Raw genomic sequence first — 18373 nt, 5'->3', positions numbered from 1 at the left:
AAAAAAAAAACCGCACAGGTGCAGGGGCCCACATCGCCGTCGCCACGACCTGCTGGTGTCTGTTTGGTGCAGCAGGAAGTGGGAGATGGGAAGGGTCTCCTCTTGGGCTGCGTGTGCTGGGCCAGAGGGGGGCTCAAAACCAGGAAGAAGGGCCTCGTTGTTGCCAAGCTCCTCCAAAGCTCAGTGTGATGCAAGAGAGGAGCTGCTGTCCCTCCCCGCAAGATCTCTGTGTGAGGACGGGGCAGGATCAGTGGAGACCATAAATAAATGTTGCCAGCAAATACCTCCAAATATCCAAACCAGCAGGCCAAGCAGTAGGTAGCCAAGGAAGGCCGTCTCTCCCACCTGGCCACACCACTTCCAGAGTAGCCATCCAAAGTGGAGCAGAAACATCTTTCCAGCTCCAGTCTGGTCTGCAGAGGCCTCCAATGAGGGAGGAAGCAGCAGCCAGGCACCTCTCCATCGTGCCTGGGTCCAGCTCCAGCTCAGAGCCCCCTCCCTCCTCCTACCAACTGACACTGCAGAGGCCTCCAATGAGGGAGGAAGCAGCAGCCAGGCACCTCTCCGTCATGCCTGGGTCCAGCTCCAGCTCAGAGCCCCCTCCCTCCTGCTACCAACTGACACTGCAGAGGCCTCCAATGAGGAAGCAGCAGCCAGGCACCTCTCCATCGTGCCTGGGTCCAGCTCCAGCTCAGAGCCCTCTCCCTCCTCCTACCAACTGACACTGCAGAGACCACCAGTGAGGGAGGAAGCAGCAGCCAGGCACCTCTCCATCGTGCCTGGCTCCAGCTCCAGCTGAGAGTCCCCTCCCTCCTGCTGCCAACTGTCAACTAACTACTGAACTTTGCAACTAAGATTGTAGTGCCTGAATTTGCTTTCCTTCTCCCCCTCCTCCCTCCCAATCCTCTTTCCTTTTGTGTCATGTCTTTTAGATTGTAAGCCTGTGGGCAGGGGCTGTCAAGAAATACTTTTGTAAGCTGCCATGAGAGACTTTTTTGGCTGAATGGCAGCATAAAAATGCTTAAGTAAGTAAAGTAAATTAATCAGACACTGAGCATGGAAAGAACACCCATGCCCAAGACCTCCAAAAGGATTTTTTTTTAAAAAAAAAAATCCGGATGCAGCTCCCCTTCACTTGCGAGAGCCCCTGGCTCAAATATAACTTGGCCTCTTGAAATGTCACGTGGATCGTATCGGACCCAGTCACTCACACCTCCAAGGTAAGTGGAAAGAAACGTCACGCCCAACACAAGACTTGGTTGTGGTTTAGTTTTAATTAATATTTTCGTCGCAACACAAACCTTGCAAGCCAGGAGCTGGAACCCCCAATGTGGGGGAAAGACCCCTGGGCGAGAACCGGCTCCCCTTTTTCCTCAGTCTCTTTAGGGTGTGGGAGTCCCTGTGGCACATTCTTCTCCACACTGCTTGGGGAATGTGGGAGGAGGCACAGAGTGGGTTTCCCCCACAAGGCCCACAGCTTTCCACATTGCCCATATGGCTCCCAGACCACAAAGATTCACGCAGGGAAGTGGGGAAGGCTTAGCCCAGAAAAAGCAGGAAGCAACAAACGGCGGGGTAGCAACTGGAAACAACAAGGCTCTCGTGTTTTCAGGCTCTTCACTCACAGGGGACAGGAGAGCCAATGAGAAATCAGTTCTGGGACTAGAATGCCGAATAGTCTGGAAGGAACAGAGGTACAGTGAGTGGGTCCGGTGTCGCTGCCTATGTAGGGGGAATGTGATAGCCGAAAGGGCCTGGCTGAAGGCCAACAAGACCTCAAAAGGCCAGGGGATGGGCAGCTAGGCCTGCGGCAGAGGAACAACCGAGTCTGAGCGTGGCGCAAATGGCAAGGAAGGAGGCTGGCCGAAGACAAAGAAAAGAGAAACATTTCTGGCAGGACACTGGACTCATCCAAGGCAGGCAGCGTAAGGGTCGTCCCAAAACGGGCTACACAGCACAATGGTTCCACAGCACAATGCAACTCGGGCACAGCAGTCGTCTTCACCTTCCCACACAACTGTCGGGTGAACCCGTCCCTCCCCTCCCCTCTGGGGCTCCCTCCTCCTTCGCTTTGCCAGACCAGGCACCATCAGACCCCAGGGGCAAGGGGACATCGGTGTGGAACCTGGGGCCTGTGAAGCGCTGCTGGAGGAAACTCTTCCCTTTCCCAGGTAGCACCAGCTGACTGCCTTCGGTCCTCGTGACGTGCATAAAGGGAAGCACAGGCACCAAGAGCAGGGCACTTGCCCTCCCAAACCGCCCCTAGGGCCGGGGGGCCGGAGTTCGATCCGCGGGCCGGAGCCTCACACAATCTGAATGCCCAGCTCCTCGGCTGTCTTCTGAAGCCTGTCCATGACGTTCTCCTCGGACTCAGCGGCAAACCCGCTTGGCGCGACCGCCCGACTCTCCAAAGGTGCGTTGGCCATAACGTAGTACACCGTCTCGCTCTCCCCGCGCTCATTGGTCCTGTTCACGACGCGGATGATGGGGCTGGGCGGTGCGCTCAGCTCCCGGTCTGAGGATGCGTCGGCCTCTTGCTGAGCAGAGCCCTGGGGAGGCACAGCCGCTTGCAAGTCCACGTCGACAGTCTCCTCCGTCGGCGGCTCAAGGATGATTCCTTGCAGGCTGCCCTCGGCCCCCGCCAGCACCACGCACTGGGCTGAGTCGTCCAGCACCTCACCCTGCTTCTCCCGGTCCTTGAGCAGCTGCTCTGTCAGCTCTACGCTTTCATAGCGCACCAGCTGTAGCCGCATGTAGCCGTCTTCGTGTTCCTTGTACCTATGTGGGGTTGTAGAGGGAGGAATTAGTGGGGGGGGGGGGAGAGGAGAAGCCGTTCTGCTATGGGGAGTGGATTCTCAATACCACATAAACCAGAGAGTGGAGTCACAATACCACACAATTCAGACGGCTGCTAGAAGGACGGCCAACTCGTACGGATCCAAGGGACGAACTGGAGAGGTGTCAGGCCACCTCTTGGGCAAATTAACACAACGATTCTTTATATGGAAATTGCATCACAAGGTGATAAAATGCCTTAGAGGCGATATATATGGTCCCATAGAACAATTCCCCACCCACCCCCGATCCTGCATGGATATTAATATAACAGAAAATGGGTTCGACAACAAGAGAACACAAACGTTTACGATACCAAAGTTGAAGATGCTCAACAAGGGAGAGGGCCTTCTCAGTGGTGGCCCCCCGACTGTAGAATGATCTTCCCAGTGAGGCTCGCCTGGCGCCAACGTTATCTTCTCAGCGCCAGGTCGAGACTTTTCTCTTCTCCCAGGCATTTTAACAGCATTTAACAACGTTAAGTTTGTTTTTAATGGACCCCAGAATTGTTGCTTTTAAATGGATACTGTTGTTTTTATACTGTTTTTATGTTTTTTAAAAAAATTTTGTATACTTTTAATGTTTACTATTTTTAATGGTTGTAAACCGGCCAGAGAGCTTCGGCTGTGGGGCGGTATATAAATGTAATTAAAAAAATAAATAAATAAATAAACTTCCCCACCTAGCGGTTCTGTAGGGAGCCCAGATTTTTATGGAAAGTGCTGCAGCCTGCCTTTTAAGATCCCTGTAGAAAAGTGTCATAGCAAAGAATCTGTGGGCTCCTCAAAGGCCTGCCCCACCGTGAAAAGTCTCACAAGGAGCTGCAGGTCACGCTTTCGTCCCTAGGCTTTGGAGTCAGAGCACAGGGCACCTCTGCTTTCTTTCTTGAACCTTTGATTGCCTGGCCGCTGCCATTTCCACGCCCGCCCACCCACTAGCCAACCAAAGCTCCATGCAGCTCCAGTAGGATTTCCCCAAGAAAAGTTGTCTCATTTCCTGGCCTGCAAATTTGGGGCCAGGAAATTGGGAGGGAGGCGGCACTGCAGCTGCCCAGCCCTAAGTCTGCATACCTGAAGCGAGGGTGACCCGAAGGCCACTTGAACTGGTGCTTTTTCCTGAGATGCACGGTCAGATTGTTCCCGCGTGTGAAGCATTTGTCACAGACGTGGCATTTGTAGCGGGGCTCTGAGTCGCCCTGAGGGAAGCAAAGAGGGAACACAATGGCATGAAAAAACTGTTAGCCACAGACCTGGTTTGCCCGACCACCACAACCCACTGAGGGTTATTAGCTGCAATGGCTTGCAATGCTGGGTCTGGAATTTAGCATCCCGAGAACCAGCTTTCACGATCCTAACCCTAACCCAGAGTGCACGACACAGAATAATGGGCTCAAGTTACAGGAAGCCAGATTCCGGCTGGACATCAGGAAAAACTTCTTGCCTGTTAGAGCAGTACGACAATGACCTAGGGAGGTTGTGGGCTCTCCCACATTAGAGGCCTTCAAGAGGCAGCTGGACAGCCATCTGTCAGGGATGCTTTAAGGTAGATTCCTGCACTGAACAGGGGGTTGGGCTTGATGGCCTTATAGGCCCCTTTCTACTCTGCTATTCTATGATTTGGGTTTCTTTTTAAAGCAAGTTTTTAGACCCTATGGCCACAAAGACAGGCTTGAAATTTATACTAAAAAACCGCCTATAGTAACACCTTTAACAACAAGAGAAGTTTTGATTTGGGTTGCTAGCAGCAAAGGAGCCGAGCTTCAACAACTCCTCTCTATAACTAGAGTATTTTTCAGGGACACAAACACACAAATTAGCTGGTGCAGATATCAATCAGCTCTGTGCTCTACTCTTTTGCTAGACAACAGAACACATTTCACTTTAGCTGGAGCCCACGGCATTTTCTAGGCACGGCCCATATCCTGTAGGAATTCTGCAAAGATTCTGGTAGCCCCTCAAGATTCAACACTCGTTTGGAAATCAACGAAGAAACAGCCCCAGGCTCTCCCACTCCCTTCGCACCTCGTGAACCTTCTTGTAGTGCAGTTTGATGGAGCAGAGGGACCGGGCACTGAAGTTGCAGGTCTCAAACTCACAGCGGTAGGCCGGCTCTTTGCTGTGTGTATCCAAGTGCTTTCGTAGATCAATGAGATTCTTACAGCTGGAAGAAACGTGCAAAAGAAAGGATCTAAAACTCTAAGCGCAAAGACTAGAACAGTAGCTTATAATAGTCTGCAGAGTTCACAAAATGCACATATCATGTCTGGACTCTTAGTCGTAACAGCTCAGCTATTTTTGAGTGCGGAACAATTTCCCAGGAAGAGAGATCAGCTAAATTGCGGCATGCAGTCATTGCATTTCCCTACCAGTCTAAGATCCAAGTTTCTTCCACCAAGGAAACCTGTCCATGGTCATCATCAGAGGCCACCCTTGGGCTTCTCAACTGTGGTGACCCAATAAAGGAAAGCTCTCCCCAGGCAGTGGTGCAGCTGGGTAATTTCAGACCCTGCACTTAGTAGTTTTACGGGGCTCCCTTTAGATGGCCATGCTATTAATTCAGTTACGAAGCACACAGCTAACATTTCTCTTTGCTCCTAACCATTGCTCCATGCTTTACAACACTGTTTGCCAATCCTGATGACAATAATAATAGCAATACTCTGAGCATGAGCAATTTCCCATTTTAAACTCACTTATATTATAGCACCATCATGACTATGGGAATAAAATGGAGTTTGCTGCTTCTATCCTGATGCCCTCCTCACCAGCCACTCTTTGGGTAGTCGTTTGAGCCTAGCTATACCACTGTCCCCAGAGAAACTCACCCACTGCCAAGTCTGATGACATTCCAGCGTCAGGCAAAGACTTTATTTGCCCAGGACTTCCCATATTTCACGTAAGTTCAGCTTAACCATCCATCCTGCTGAATTTTATTGCTTTGTTTTCGCTGCTGTCCTGCTACTTTTATGCTTGTAGTGATTAATATATTTATGGATCTTAGTATTGTAATGTACACTACCCTGAGAATTTTATATGGAAGGGCAGCATAGATATGTTCTAAATAAAAATAAATAACCCCACCACCACCCGAGAGTAGGACAAGGCGACTTTAACAGCTTTCCCCAATCCCCCAATTTTGGATTACAATTCCCATCAGTCCCAGCCAGTGGCCAGGGGTGAAGGGGAGTTGTAGTCTGAAACATCTGGAGGACACCAGGATGGGGAAGACTAGTTGAAGAGATCAGCTCTTGAACCTAGAGATATTTAATTTAATTCATTATGGTGGTTTCCTCTATTTAGGGAATAGAAACCAAATGCACAGTTACAAGATGGGGGGCACTTGGCTCAGCAATACTACAAATGAGAAGGATCTTGGAATTGTTGTAGATCGCAAGCTGAATATGAGCCAACAGTGCAATATGGCTGCAAGAAAGGCAAATGCTATTTTGGGCTGCATTAATAGAAGTATAGCTTCCAAATCACGTGAGGTACTGGTTCCTCTCTATTCGGCCCTGGTTAGGCCTCATCTAGAGTATTGTGTCCAGTTCTGGGCTCCACAATTCAAGAAGGATGCAGACAAGCTGGAGCGTGTTCAGAAGAGGGCAACCAGGATGATCAGAGGTCTAGAAACAAAGCCCTATGAAGAGAGACTGAAAGAACTGGGCATGTTTAGCCTGGAGAAGAGAAGATTGAGGGGAGACATGATAGCACTCTTCAAATACTTAAAAGGTTGTCACACAGAGGAGGGCCAGGATCTCTTCTCGATCCTCCCAGAGTGCAGGACACGGAACAATGGGCTCAAGTTAAAGAAAGCCAGATTCTGGCTGGACATCAGGAAAACATCCTGACTGTTAGAGCACTGCGACGGTGGAACCAGTTACCTAGGGAGGTTGTGGGCTCTCCCACACTAGAGGCATTCAAGAGGCAGCTGGACAACCCTCTGTCAGGGATGCTTTAGGGTGGATTCCTGCATTGAGCAGGGGGTTGGACTCGATGGCCTTGTAGGCCCCTTCCAACTCTGCTATTCTATGATTCTATGATTCTATAATGTTCATCCACCCATGTTAGACAGGTGGGTAGATTGAGGACCTTATGGAGCAACAGCAGTTAGACCATTTGCAGCCAAACCTTGGAGTATAAATCGTTGTCTCTGTGTTTCCATTCCATTGAACCATCAATGTCTGTTTTTCTGTCGCTTGTCAGTTCTCCATAATTCCCAGTCTTGAGACAATGACGGCAATCCAATCGGTTTTTAAAGCGTGAGGAGACAGCACAAGAATCCCTCAGCCAGGCACAAAAACCATCTTCTCTGTGTCAATTTGCCACCCTAAAGCTCAGAGCTCACCTGGGCTTCTCTCCACCTTAACCCTGCAATTATTTTGCGGGCCCAGGGCTCCCCTCTTCCCGTGGCCAGCCTCCACTTACCTGTGGTCACAGTAATTGCACTTGAAGGGCCGCTCCTCGCTGTGCCGGAAGCGGATGTGGTTGCGCAGAGAGGAGGGCAGAGGGCAGGTCATGTCGCACAGGGGGCACTTGTAGTGGTTCACTGCACAAAAGGAGCAAGAGGGGAGGTCACCGCTGGAAAGGGGGAGCAGGGGAGAAGGGGAGGGGGGAAGCAGCCTCCACCACCACTCACCGTGGTTCCTCATATGGTCACGCAACAACCTCTCTGTGGCAAACCTCTTGGAGCAGTGGGAGCACTGGAAGCGCTGTTCTGTAAAAAGCAGGGGAGGAGGCCCCAGATGTTGAACAAAGAAAGGCGAGAGAGACCTAACCGGAGGGCGCCCCTCCCCTAGGGCAGCAACAACCAAGGCCGACAACCTGCCCTTCTTTTTAGGTGTCAAACCCTTTCTAGACCTTATTACTGTAAAAACCAGGCGTCATGGAACGGCCCTGTTGGTGAGTGTGCTGAGGCACAGGTGAACTCAGTGGAAAAGAGCACCTTTTATCCGCTCAGGCTGATATACCAGCTGCGCCCTTATCTGGACAGAGATAGCCTAGCTACAGTGATCCATTGCTCTGATAACCTCTCGTTTGGATTATTGCAATGCGTTATACATGGGGCTGCCTTTGAAAACGGTCCGGAAACTTCAACTGGTACAAAACAGGGCAGCACGTTTACTAACAGGGACTGGCTGACGAGATCACATTATGCCAGTCCTTCTCCAGCTTCATTGGCTGCCAGTCCAGGTCCGGGCCCGATTCAAAGTGCTGGTATTAACATTTAAAGCCCTAAACGGTTTGGGGCCAGGCTATCTGAAGGAACGCCTCCTCCCGTATGTACCTGCCCGGACCCTAAGGTCATCCTCAGGGGTCCTTCCCTGCGAGCCCCTGCCAAAGGAAGTGAGGCAGGTGGCCACCAGGAGGAGGGCCTTCTCTGCTGTGGCACCCCGGCTGTGGAATGAGCTCCCTAAGGAGGTTCGCTTGGCACCTACATTATATGCTTTTAGATGCCAGGTGAAGACCTTTTTATTCTCCCAGTATTTTAACAGTCTATAAATAAATTTTAACTTGTTGTTTTAAATTTCTAATTTTGCATTGCTGCTGTTTTTATCTGGTTGAGCTTTTATACTGTATTTTGTACTGTGGTTTTATACTGTTGTTTTATACTTCGAATGTTTTTAATTTTTGTGAACTGCCCAGAGAGCTCCGGCTATTGGGCAGTATAGAAGTGTAATAAATAAATAAGCATGCCTAACCATCGATAGGGCTTCTGGCAAAACAGTGATTGCACCCTCCATTCCAGCATTATTATTTTTAAAAAGGAAACGTTTCTAGTACACATAGTATACCAGAGGAGGGTGGGTGTGTTATTTACAAAGAACACTGTTCTTTGTAACACTGTTATACTGTTAGTTTTACCCTACCCTGTGCCTGCTTACCATACCCTGTGCCTGTTGGCATTCTCTTCCCCTCCTTATTGTTTTACTATGACTTTATTAGATTGTAAGCCTATGCGGCAGGGCCTTGCTATTTACTGTTTTACTCTGTACAGCACCATGTACATTGATGGTGCTATATAAATAAATAAATAAATAAATAATAATAATAATAATAATAATAATAATAATAATAATAACAACAACAACAACAACAACAACACAACAAAAGCTGTTTTGATCCCCACTGTGCTTTCTTTCACTTGTGAATATTGCTGAGCTGGCACAGAAAGTCAGGAACAGCCCATTTTTTTTGTCTGAAGGATGGAGTCCAGACATGAGACTCTTTCAATTCAGATACTCTGGACAACCTATTTTATAGCTCTAATGAACAGATGAGGTCTTAATGGTCCATATGATATCATCCCAAACTGCCGCTACGTCTGCCAAAAAGTAACAATGAGTGTAGGGGAGATGAATGGACAGACGGGAGACATATTCTTGTTCAGAGGAGAAAAAGAATAAGGGATACTAGGTCTAATTGTGAAAAAAGTGACATTTCAACAGAGCAACAGTGATATTTCAATGCTAGTTGCATGAAATAAACATTAAAGTATGAACATTTAGAGTTTGTAGTACTTATGGATGCAAATATAAGCTCATTAAAGCAAAAAAGAGAGCCTGCCAAGTGCTTTGGAAAAGGTCAAGAGTTAGGACTTTTCACGCCTGTCATGATTCCTTGTCCTCCCCTCACGTACACCAGTTGCTACTCCTCTGGTTCCAACTATTGGCTGCTCAGGCAGGTACTTACGTTCCAAAGCAGTCTGCCGGCGAATGTGGTCAAAGAACTTGGTGTTATTGGAGAACATCCCACCACAGGTTGGACAAGCGACCACCTTCTCCTGTGTGTGGCTGCGTAGGTGTTCACGCAACTTACACCGGCCTTTGAAAGTGCAGTCACAATCTAGACCCAAAGAGACAACGCTGAACGTCTGGCTGCCAATGAGTTTCCGGCCAAAGTATAAAGTGTTGGTTATTACCTTTAAAGCCCTACACGGTTTGGGTCCAGGTTACCTGCGGGATCGCCTTCTCCCATGCAATCCACCCTGCACACTCAGGTCCTCTGGGAAGGGTTTACTCCAGTCAGCCACAACTAGGCTGGCAACTGTTAACCAGAGGACCTTTTCTTCTGCCGCCCCCAGACTGTGGAATAGCCTGCCGGAGGAGATTCGTCAACTTAACGCGCTCTCCAAGTTTAAGACAGCCGTAAAGACTAGTCGCTTCTGGCAGGCCTACCCAGATGAATTTTAAACCTAAGAATTTTAAGATGCTGTGGCTGTTATTGTATATGCTCTTTTACACGCATGAGTATGTTAGGGTGGGTCTATCTTAGCTACTGCATATGAAGCATAAGATAATGCAAATAGTGCCATTCTCTCCCTCCCCAAACTTCATTCCCCCCACCCAGGAAAACACACACACTCATTTGATATGGTTTAAAGAAAAACTGGTCAAAGTTTGAGAATTGTTAAAATAGTACTTGCAGACTGGCACCTGAATAGGCATTTAACGTTTTGTAAATGTTGAACAACGTGGTTTTATGATATAGTTACATATGATATTCAATACAAGTGTGGAAATTTCTTTTCTTTTTTAAAAATTCCAGAAAACGTTCTACTTTTCATTCTGGACTAAAGCAACGGGAAAACTTTGGGTTGCTAAGATGTTCAGAGCGCCATTGTGCTCCCACATCGCCCAAAGGTTAATACAGGAGTTAATACAAGCTTAACTCTTACCTTTCCAGCCACAGAAGACCATGTGATTCTCCTTCCCAACTGCCTTGTACTCTGTGCAGAAGCTGTGATCCTCCACATGCCTGTAGAACCACTCGGGGTTATCAAAAGCACGCTGATGGGAAGACAGAGAAATTAGAATAACTTCTTAGTGCACTGTGAGTGGGACAGCCAACAAATGGATCCATCTCGTAAGCTGACTGAAGAGCTTCTGTTACAGAACTGCCTATAAATAAATAAATGGTTCTACAATGCGAATTTCAATCTACTAAGAAATCTTGGGAAGGAAGGGAGGCTTGCACAAAATGAGCAGGAGGCATCCCAGGAGTGTTGTGTCCTGGCTTTCTAGACTTCATCAGGGCAGAGATCCATTTGAAAATGAATACGGATCTGCAAAGGTTCCAACACTCAAAGGAAAAAAGGGTAGCAGTATTCTGCCTCATATAACCTTTCCTTCAACTCATACATCCTGGAGACCGCTATTGTCGCAACAGCGTTTTCATGCCCCAAATAAACATCTCTTCAAAAAAATAATAATTAATGAATAGAGGTGGCAATCCATTTAAGCATTCTCTATACCTATGCACAATGGAACTTTTTTTCCTTTTTCTTTAAAAACAGTTTTCAATGCTGTGTACAGGGTGTCGGTGTGGCCATATTATGAGGGAGGCATGGCTACCACCAACCTACATCCTTCTCAACATGACCCCCAGGCAACATCTGGTAAAAGTAATCTGATGTCATTGTATTAAAGCATTTCCCTGCACGTGCACACACACACACACACCAAATGCCACTGGCTGCCACTTGCAGGGAAATGTGTGATGCAATGTCATCCCATTCAGCCTTTCTTCTACCAAGTTATCAGGGAGACACACACTGGAAGCAGCCATGAACTTTTCAAACAGTGCACTTATAGCCTCTGCCAGTGAATTTCTGGGAAGGACACAATAGTTCTCTGGATTAGGGCAGAAAGATGGAGACTGAAGGAGTTTCTAAAATGAAATGAAGTTGAACAAATGTGTATCTGCCTGAAAAGAGGCAGCTGGACAACCATCTGTCAGGGATGCTTTAGGGTGGATTCCTGCATTGAGCAGGGGGTTGGACTCGATGGCCTTGCAGGCCCCTTCGAACTCTGCTATTCTATGATTCTAACGAAAAAGGCATTCGACTTACTGTTTCTCTCTCATAGTACGCTCACAGAACCCACCGGCCTTAGGATCTGACTGCTCTACAACCTCATCCACTGAAAGGGGGTCTAATGGGGAACAGCCCACTTGATAACCTGAAGGTATCGCCTGTCTTCATGCGGCATCTCTCACCTCACAGTACTCCCAGAGGCAGAGGAAATTCTCCTGGATCTCAGGGATAATGTTCCGGCTCTGAAAGTCCAGCTGACAGGGAGTCAAGTCTGACTGGCTCTGTAAGGCATGGAGTCCCCACTGCTTCAGCTTGGTGTGGTAACAGTGGAAGTAAACGTGGCGGACCAGCTCTGCAGGGCTCTCAGGAGAACAGAACCCACACTCTTGCCAGAGGCAGGTGTACTCTTCTGAAATGCAAAAAGAGAAGGATTCCCATTTGTGGCAGGTAGGTGAAAGTTGGCAGGAACGAGGCACGGATGCACAAGCTACAATAACGTTCAAGGATATTCCCCTCCATCACTGGAAGGCGCACCACAATCTTATTTCATAAGGTCTCTTTTCAGTGGCAGTTGTTAGCATCTGGGTCCCCCAAACCAGAAAAACCCCCACTTTTGGATATGTTTTGTAAAACACAGACAACTTTCACAAAAAACAAAAACAAATTTGATGCAATTTGGTGTTTCTCAGACTATCAATTAGGCTCCCTTTCCTAAGCCTATTAGAGCTTGCACACATTCACTACCTACCTAGAAGACAAGTTTTCCTGGTTCCTGTACAGCCTAAGCACCACCATGGCAGTAGCTGAAGTAAATGGACCATAGCAGTGAAGGACATGAAGAACCCACACAATCCCAGTGGGATCATGGCCACACTTTGAGAAATCTTGAGTACTAGCTGCTTGTTGTTGTTGTTTATTCGTTCAGTCGCTTCCGACTCTTCGTGACTTCATGGACCAGCCCACGCCGGAGCTTTCTGTCGGCCGTCGCCACCCATAGCTCCCCCAAGGTCAAGTCTGTCACCTCCAGAATATCATCCCTCCATCTTGCCCTTGGTCGGCCCCCTCTTCTTTTTGCCCTCCACTTTCCCTAGCATCAGCCTCTTCTCCAGGGTATCCTGTCTTCTCATTATGTGGCCAAAGTACTTCAGTTTTGCCTTTACTACCATTCCCTCAAGTGAGCAGTCTGGCTTTATTTCCTGGAGTATGGACTGGTTTGGTCTTCTTGCAGTCCAAGGCACTCTCAGCATTTTCCTCCAACACCACAGTTCAAAAGCATCTATCTTCCTTCGCTCAGCCTTCCTTATGGTCCAGCTCTCGCAGCCATAGGTTACTACGGGAAATACCATTGCTTTAACTATGCGGACCTTTGTTGTCAGTGTGGCGTCTCTGCTCTTAACTATTTTATCAAGATTTGTCATTGTTCTCCTCCCAAGAAGTAAACGTCTTCTGATTTCCTAGCTGCAGTCAGCATCTGCAGTAATCTTTGCGCCCAGAGTTATGTTCTAATTAATCAAATCAAACAAGTAAGTGCAATTATTTTGGCAAGGAAAGGGAAAGAGATCTGAAATGGTACGTGGAAACAGTTTGATTTTTCAGAGACCGACATTGTAACTTACACTAAAAACAAATTCAGGGCCAGTTGCTTTTTGTTTGTTTTTAACTGCACCCTGTTCCCCTTACCAAGAGAATCCACCTCATCGTCCTCATCTTTGCCATGGAGATGCTGCTGCAAATGCTTTGACACGTGTTCACAGTACTCCTCCATCTTTGAGGCTACAAAGCTGCACATCTCCCATTCACACTGCAGAACCAAAGTTTCCTTATTGACTACCTTCCCAGGAGGCATGATAAGAGTGCTGAGGAAGAAGACAGAGAACAGATTCAATCTCTCCTACATTCCAAGACTAAAAGAAAGGCCCATCAAGGTAGAGTAAGGATTCCCCACTCTCCAACACATACTCCTGATTCACATTATGCCTTGGGATTTTATTTATTTATTGCATTTCTATACCGCCCAATAGCCGAAGCTCTCTGGGCGGTTTACTGAAAAACTCTTGGGTTATTTGGCTTTCGAAAAGCACCTACCTTCCACAATTATGAAAAACCTAGCTTTTTTATATTCCCTCATCCCCAATGTACATACATCATGCATCACATCTGTGACTGCAATGGCCATATGCACATGTATAGTTTGGGGTAGAGGAGACAGTTCTGACATTTTTAAATTTTGAACTTTTACAACATCGCAACAGAATGCTGGGATCTTTGTAAAGATTTATAATTTCAAATTAAATCTTCCTTTTTTAAAATTAACACTTCCCATTTCTTATTGAAACTATGGTATAATTTTATTTGGGTGGGTGGGTGTTTTTAAAGCTTCATAGTGAAGTCCAGCACCAGGCAGAACAGGAACCCATACTCAGCAACTGACAGTTCAAGTATACACCTGTCTGTTAAACACCAACACATTTTTACATTAAGTCTACAAGCCTATACACACTTACCTGGAAGTAAACCTCACTGAACTCAACGGGGCTTACTTCTGCGTTGTCACGCACAGAATTGCACCAGGCATGAGTTAGTCCCAGTGTGATATGGGGCAACGTTAAGAGAGAATATTATTATTATTATTATTATTATTATTATTAATTTATATAGAACCATCAATGTACATGGTGCTGTACAGAGTAAAACAGTAAATAGCAAGACCCTGCCGCATAGGCTTACATTCTAATAAAATCATAATAAAACAATAAGGAGGGGAAGAGAATGCATCAAACAGGCAGTATAAAAGTCAGAGCAAAATCAAGTTTTAAAAGCTTTAGGAAAAAGAAAGCTTTAGGATATAATAATCCATTCATTTATTTAAAGTATTTATATTCTACTTTTCAGTTGACGCTCACAAAGCAGTTTACACAAAAGTACCAAGCACAAACAACATCATAAAATATACAATAACAATACAGATATATCTGTATTGTTGTATTATACAACAATAGTATATAATGCTGTATTATACAGCACCATGTACATTGATGGTGCTATATAAATAAATAATAATAATAATAATATCTACACCAGGCTTTCGAGTGCCGAAGCCGTTTCAGATATGTGATCGCAGTAACTCCAACCACCCCCCTGTAAGGTAGGCCAGTATTATTATCTGTGTGAATAATACTGGCCTATACTGGCGGCTGCCAGTTGGGTTCACACGTGAACAGAGGACACAATTCGGTGTCCCAGCTGTGGCACAATGACACACATCAACTCCAGCTACTCCCCTCCCTTAAAGTAGGGGGTGTGTGGGGAGAAACAACACAGAAAGCCATTTATAGTTCATTTCTGGTGATGATGCTACTGTAACCTGCCTTGAACCAAAGAATAGGGTGGGCTGCCAATATATATATATATATATATATATATATATATATATATTGGAAAGTTATGTTTCATGGCACGGGGCCCTTATCTTTTCCATTCCAAGCAGAACCCCTCCATATACTAAATCCCCCCCTCCTCAAACGCAGCGTTCCTCCCCTTCGCCCCCTTTCGCTCCGTCCCCGCTCCCCGCCCCATGGCGAAGGGCTCCTACCCAGTTTTCTAGGGCTTCAAGCAGGGCGAAGGAGGACCTAACAAGGGGGCTCCCGCTTCCTCCCACTCAGGGGCCCAACAGGCGAAGAGCTACGGGCTCGGGGGACGTAGAAGGCTTTCGGGCCTCGAACCCTGGCTCGGGGGCAGGCACTAGGCCCCGTTTCCATAGTTACCGTCAGTTTTTCCTCCCTGCTAACTTCCAGCGCGAGAGCAACTCCCCCCCCTTCCTCCACCTGTGAGCTCGCGAACCGCCCGGACGAATTTCCTCAACCAATGATAGCGCCAGAAGCGGCCCGGATAGCCAATGGCGTCGCGTGGGGAGGCGGGGCTTAGCCGGGCTGTCAAAACATAAAGAGAGTATCGCGGTGTCAGCTCCGGCTGGGAACAGATGATTCTCATGGGATGGTTCCGCCTTGCATTGAAACCCCCAATGATGATTGATGATGATAATAATAATGTATAGAAAAGCTAAGCGGGATAGGAAAAGACGGGGAGGGAAGGAGGGAGAGAGGTAGGAAGGAAAAAAAGAAGAGGCGAAAGAAATAATTAGACTCCAGCATCAGTGTAAAAGTGGGCAGATTTGGGACAGACAGAAGAAAGTACTTCTTCATATAGCACACAGTTGATCTATAGACTTTGCAGCCACAAGATGTGGTGATTTGATTCAAACTGTGTTTTATGAATTGCTCTCCCTAGACTTAAATGTAATGTTCATTTTAAGATGTTTATTAAAAATGAACTGAGGGTTTTATATATTAAGTTTTACTTGAAAATGGTACACTGCCTTGAGAGGGTTTTCATGTCCCAAAAGATGGTTTAGAAATCTTTTTAAAATTCGTTATCATCATCTCATTGGCTGTTGTGGAAAGCAAGATACTGGACTAGATAGGACGTTGGTCTGATCCAACAGGGCTTTTTAAAATGTCCTTAACACAGAAACAGGATCCAGGAATAAAGACGGTCAAGGAATGAATCTAAGGCCACTCGCAGAGTGCAGGACACGGAATAACGGGCTCAAGTTAAAGGAAGCCAGATTCCAGCTGGACATCAGGAAAAACTTCCTGACTGTTAGAGCAGTACGACAATGGAACCAGTGACCTAGGGAGGTTGTGGGCTCTCCCACATTAGAGACATTCAAGAGGCAGCTGGACAGCTATATAAATAATAATAATAATAATAATAATAATAATAATAATAATTCCTGCATTGAGCAGGGGGTTGGACTTGATGGCCTTGTAGGCTCCTTTCAACTCTGTTATTTTATGATTCTACACCTGCCTTCCCTCCCCCCCCCCCCCGGATCATCCCTGTGCATGCAAATGACACACGGGATCCCGGAAACAGGCAGGGGCAACCCCTCCATTTTCCTGGGATAATCCTTAGGTGTAGAAAGGGCCTAAGATCAAGAGGTTGTAAAAAGGAGTCGCCAACCGCAGAGAAAACAAGGCACAGAGATATACAGCCCAACAAACCAGTCCTGTAAGGCTCAAGCACTGGAATATTTATACCTTGCCAAGGTGATCAAGCAGCGAGTGGTAGCAGTAGTAGGTGGAAATCACCCTAGAGCTGGAATAAAGCCACCAGTAGGCATCAACAGGGATGTCAGCAGTACAGTGGCACCCCAAACATCTGCATGCCGAGCTCTGGTTTTTGACATGCACCACCATCTCTCACACTGGTCACACAGAAAATAAAACCAGTATTATTAAACGAAGAATTATAAGCACCACGTTCCTGTTTAACACACCCCTGATTTTATGTTTGTTAAAAGTAAAAAAATAGTTGAACAAGTAAAAAAAGGTTGAACAAGTTGACGGTCTTCTTTAGTCCGCTTTGTTAATTAAACTCAAATATTGCCACTGCTCTCTAGTGAAGCTGAACTTGTCTACTGATTGCAAGGAACTCTGATGTGATGAAGAAGCAACGCTAGGCTCCTGGCAGCTCAGATGGGGGAACCTGTCAGTTCCAGGGATTTCAGACCTTGAGAGCAGAATTCACTTTTCACGTTGTGTTTCATTGAAATTTGGCAAAGTGTAAAAATACCTCTTTGTCCTGGAACATGATATGTCATGTATTGCACTGTAGTTGATTGCTATGCCAGGAAAGGAAAATGACACCAGGACTTGTGTAAACAACTCGCTCTTTGCACCATCCCATAATATAATCCAGCACTTTGCAGCTGCAGTTCACTATCAAAGAAGAGTAAACATGAACCATTTGACTATTCATCCAGTTGATGGTTTATGCTAAAGATAATGGATTGGATCCCAATTTAGTCATCCTTAGAGTAGTCCCAATGAAATCTATGGAGCAGGTTATTTATTTATTGCATTTCTATACTGCCCAATAGCTGAAGCTCTCTGGGTGGTTCACAAAAATTAAAACCATCAAGTACAATTCAAGTTATAAAACAAAACACAATATAAAAACACAATATAAAAGTAAAATATAAAAGCACAACCAGGATAAAACAGGGCAGCAATACAGCCCAACAGGATAGATAAATGGAGGGCTTAGACTGCTGTGAGGTATTTTTTGTTGTTGTTGCTGGTGTTCTTTATGCTGCTTTTGATTTTATTGTTTTCTGTCTTATTTTACATTTAAATTGTTTTTGTTCTTGTTTATTCATTGTAAGCCACCTGTAGAATTTTGTTACAGATACCGAGCAAGATGGTTCCATATTTTTTGTCTGTTGATTTGTTTTTACATTGGGAAATTCCAGGAGATTTGACAGCAGACAGGGCCTCAGATTTAGCTGGCCTTCTATTGTATAGTGTACTTTGAATAATATAAAGGCTCAAGTAGTTTTGCAAAGCTGGCCTGCAAAGGCTCTAAAGCTTCAATCCTATATCATCTTTAATAGAAGTTAGCCCCATTAAACTCAGTGGGACTTACTTCTGAGTAATGTATATGATTGCGCTAGAAGGCTGTAATCGATGCACACTTACCTGGAAGTAAGTCTTATTGACCTCAATAGGGCTTACATCTGAGTAAACAAACATAGGATTGCACCATAGGACAGAATATTTAGTATTTAATGGGTCTGGAGGCAACTGAGTTACAAAAACTCAGTTCTAATAATAACCCAAGCAAGCCCATTTGGACAACCCTAAAAAGACTTGAGAAAGTTAAAAGT

At 46.2% G+C, this 18373-nt stretch overlaps 1 protein-coding gene across 2 annotated transcripts; it reads right to left on the bottom strand.

Moving 5' to 3' along the window:
- Positions 1 to 1151: 1151 nt before the first annotated feature.
- Positions 1152 to 15446, bottom strand: HINFP (histone H4 transcription factor). Of its 2 annotated transcripts, none has more exons than XM_063139205.1 (10): positions 15411 to 15446; positions 13327 to 13502; positions 11829 to 12055; positions 10510 to 10621; positions 9525 to 9677; positions 7471 to 7548; positions 7260 to 7380; positions 4857 to 4995; positions 3906 to 4030; positions 1152 to 2778 (listed from the first exon to the last, which is right to left on the bottom strand). In XM_063139205.1, the coding sequence occupies exons 2-10, from the start codon at positions 13490 to 13492 to the stop codon at positions 2304 to 2306; spliced, it is 1596 nt and encodes a 531-aa protein (XP_062995275.1). In that variant the 5' UTR covers positions 13493 to 13502; positions 15411 to 15446; the 3' UTR covers positions 1152 to 2303. The 2 variants fall into 2 exon arrangements, with proteins under 2 accessions (XP_062995275.1, XP_062995274.1); XM_063139204.1 differs by having other exon boundaries at positions 15239 to 15414.
- Between the last annotated feature and the right edge of the window lie 2927 nt (positions 15447 to 18373).

Source organism: Elgaria multicarinata, chromosome 12, assembly GCF_023053635.1.
Source record: "Elgaria multicarinata webbii isolate HBS135686 ecotype San Diego chromosome 12, rElgMul1.1.pri, whole genome shotgun sequence".
Classification (NCBI taxonomy): Eukaryota; Metazoa; Chordata; class Lepidosauria; order Squamata; family Anguidae; genus Elgaria; species Elgaria multicarinata.
This window is presented reverse-complemented; position numbering and strand designations above follow the sequence as displayed.

Coding starts and splice junctions, on each gene's coding strand:
- HINFP (XM_063139205.1), bottom strand. CDS start 13,492: ATGCCTCCTGGGAAGGTAGTCAATAAGGAAACTTTGGTTCTGCAGTGT. Junction 7,549..9,524: donor CCGGCAGACTGCTTTGGAAC/GTAAGTACCTGC, acceptor TGCTTTTTACAG/AACAGCGCTTCCAGTGCTCC. Junction 7,381..7,470: donor TGACCATATGAGGAACCACG/GTGAGTGGTGGT, acceptor CCTTTTGTGCAG/TGAACCACTACAAGTGCCCC.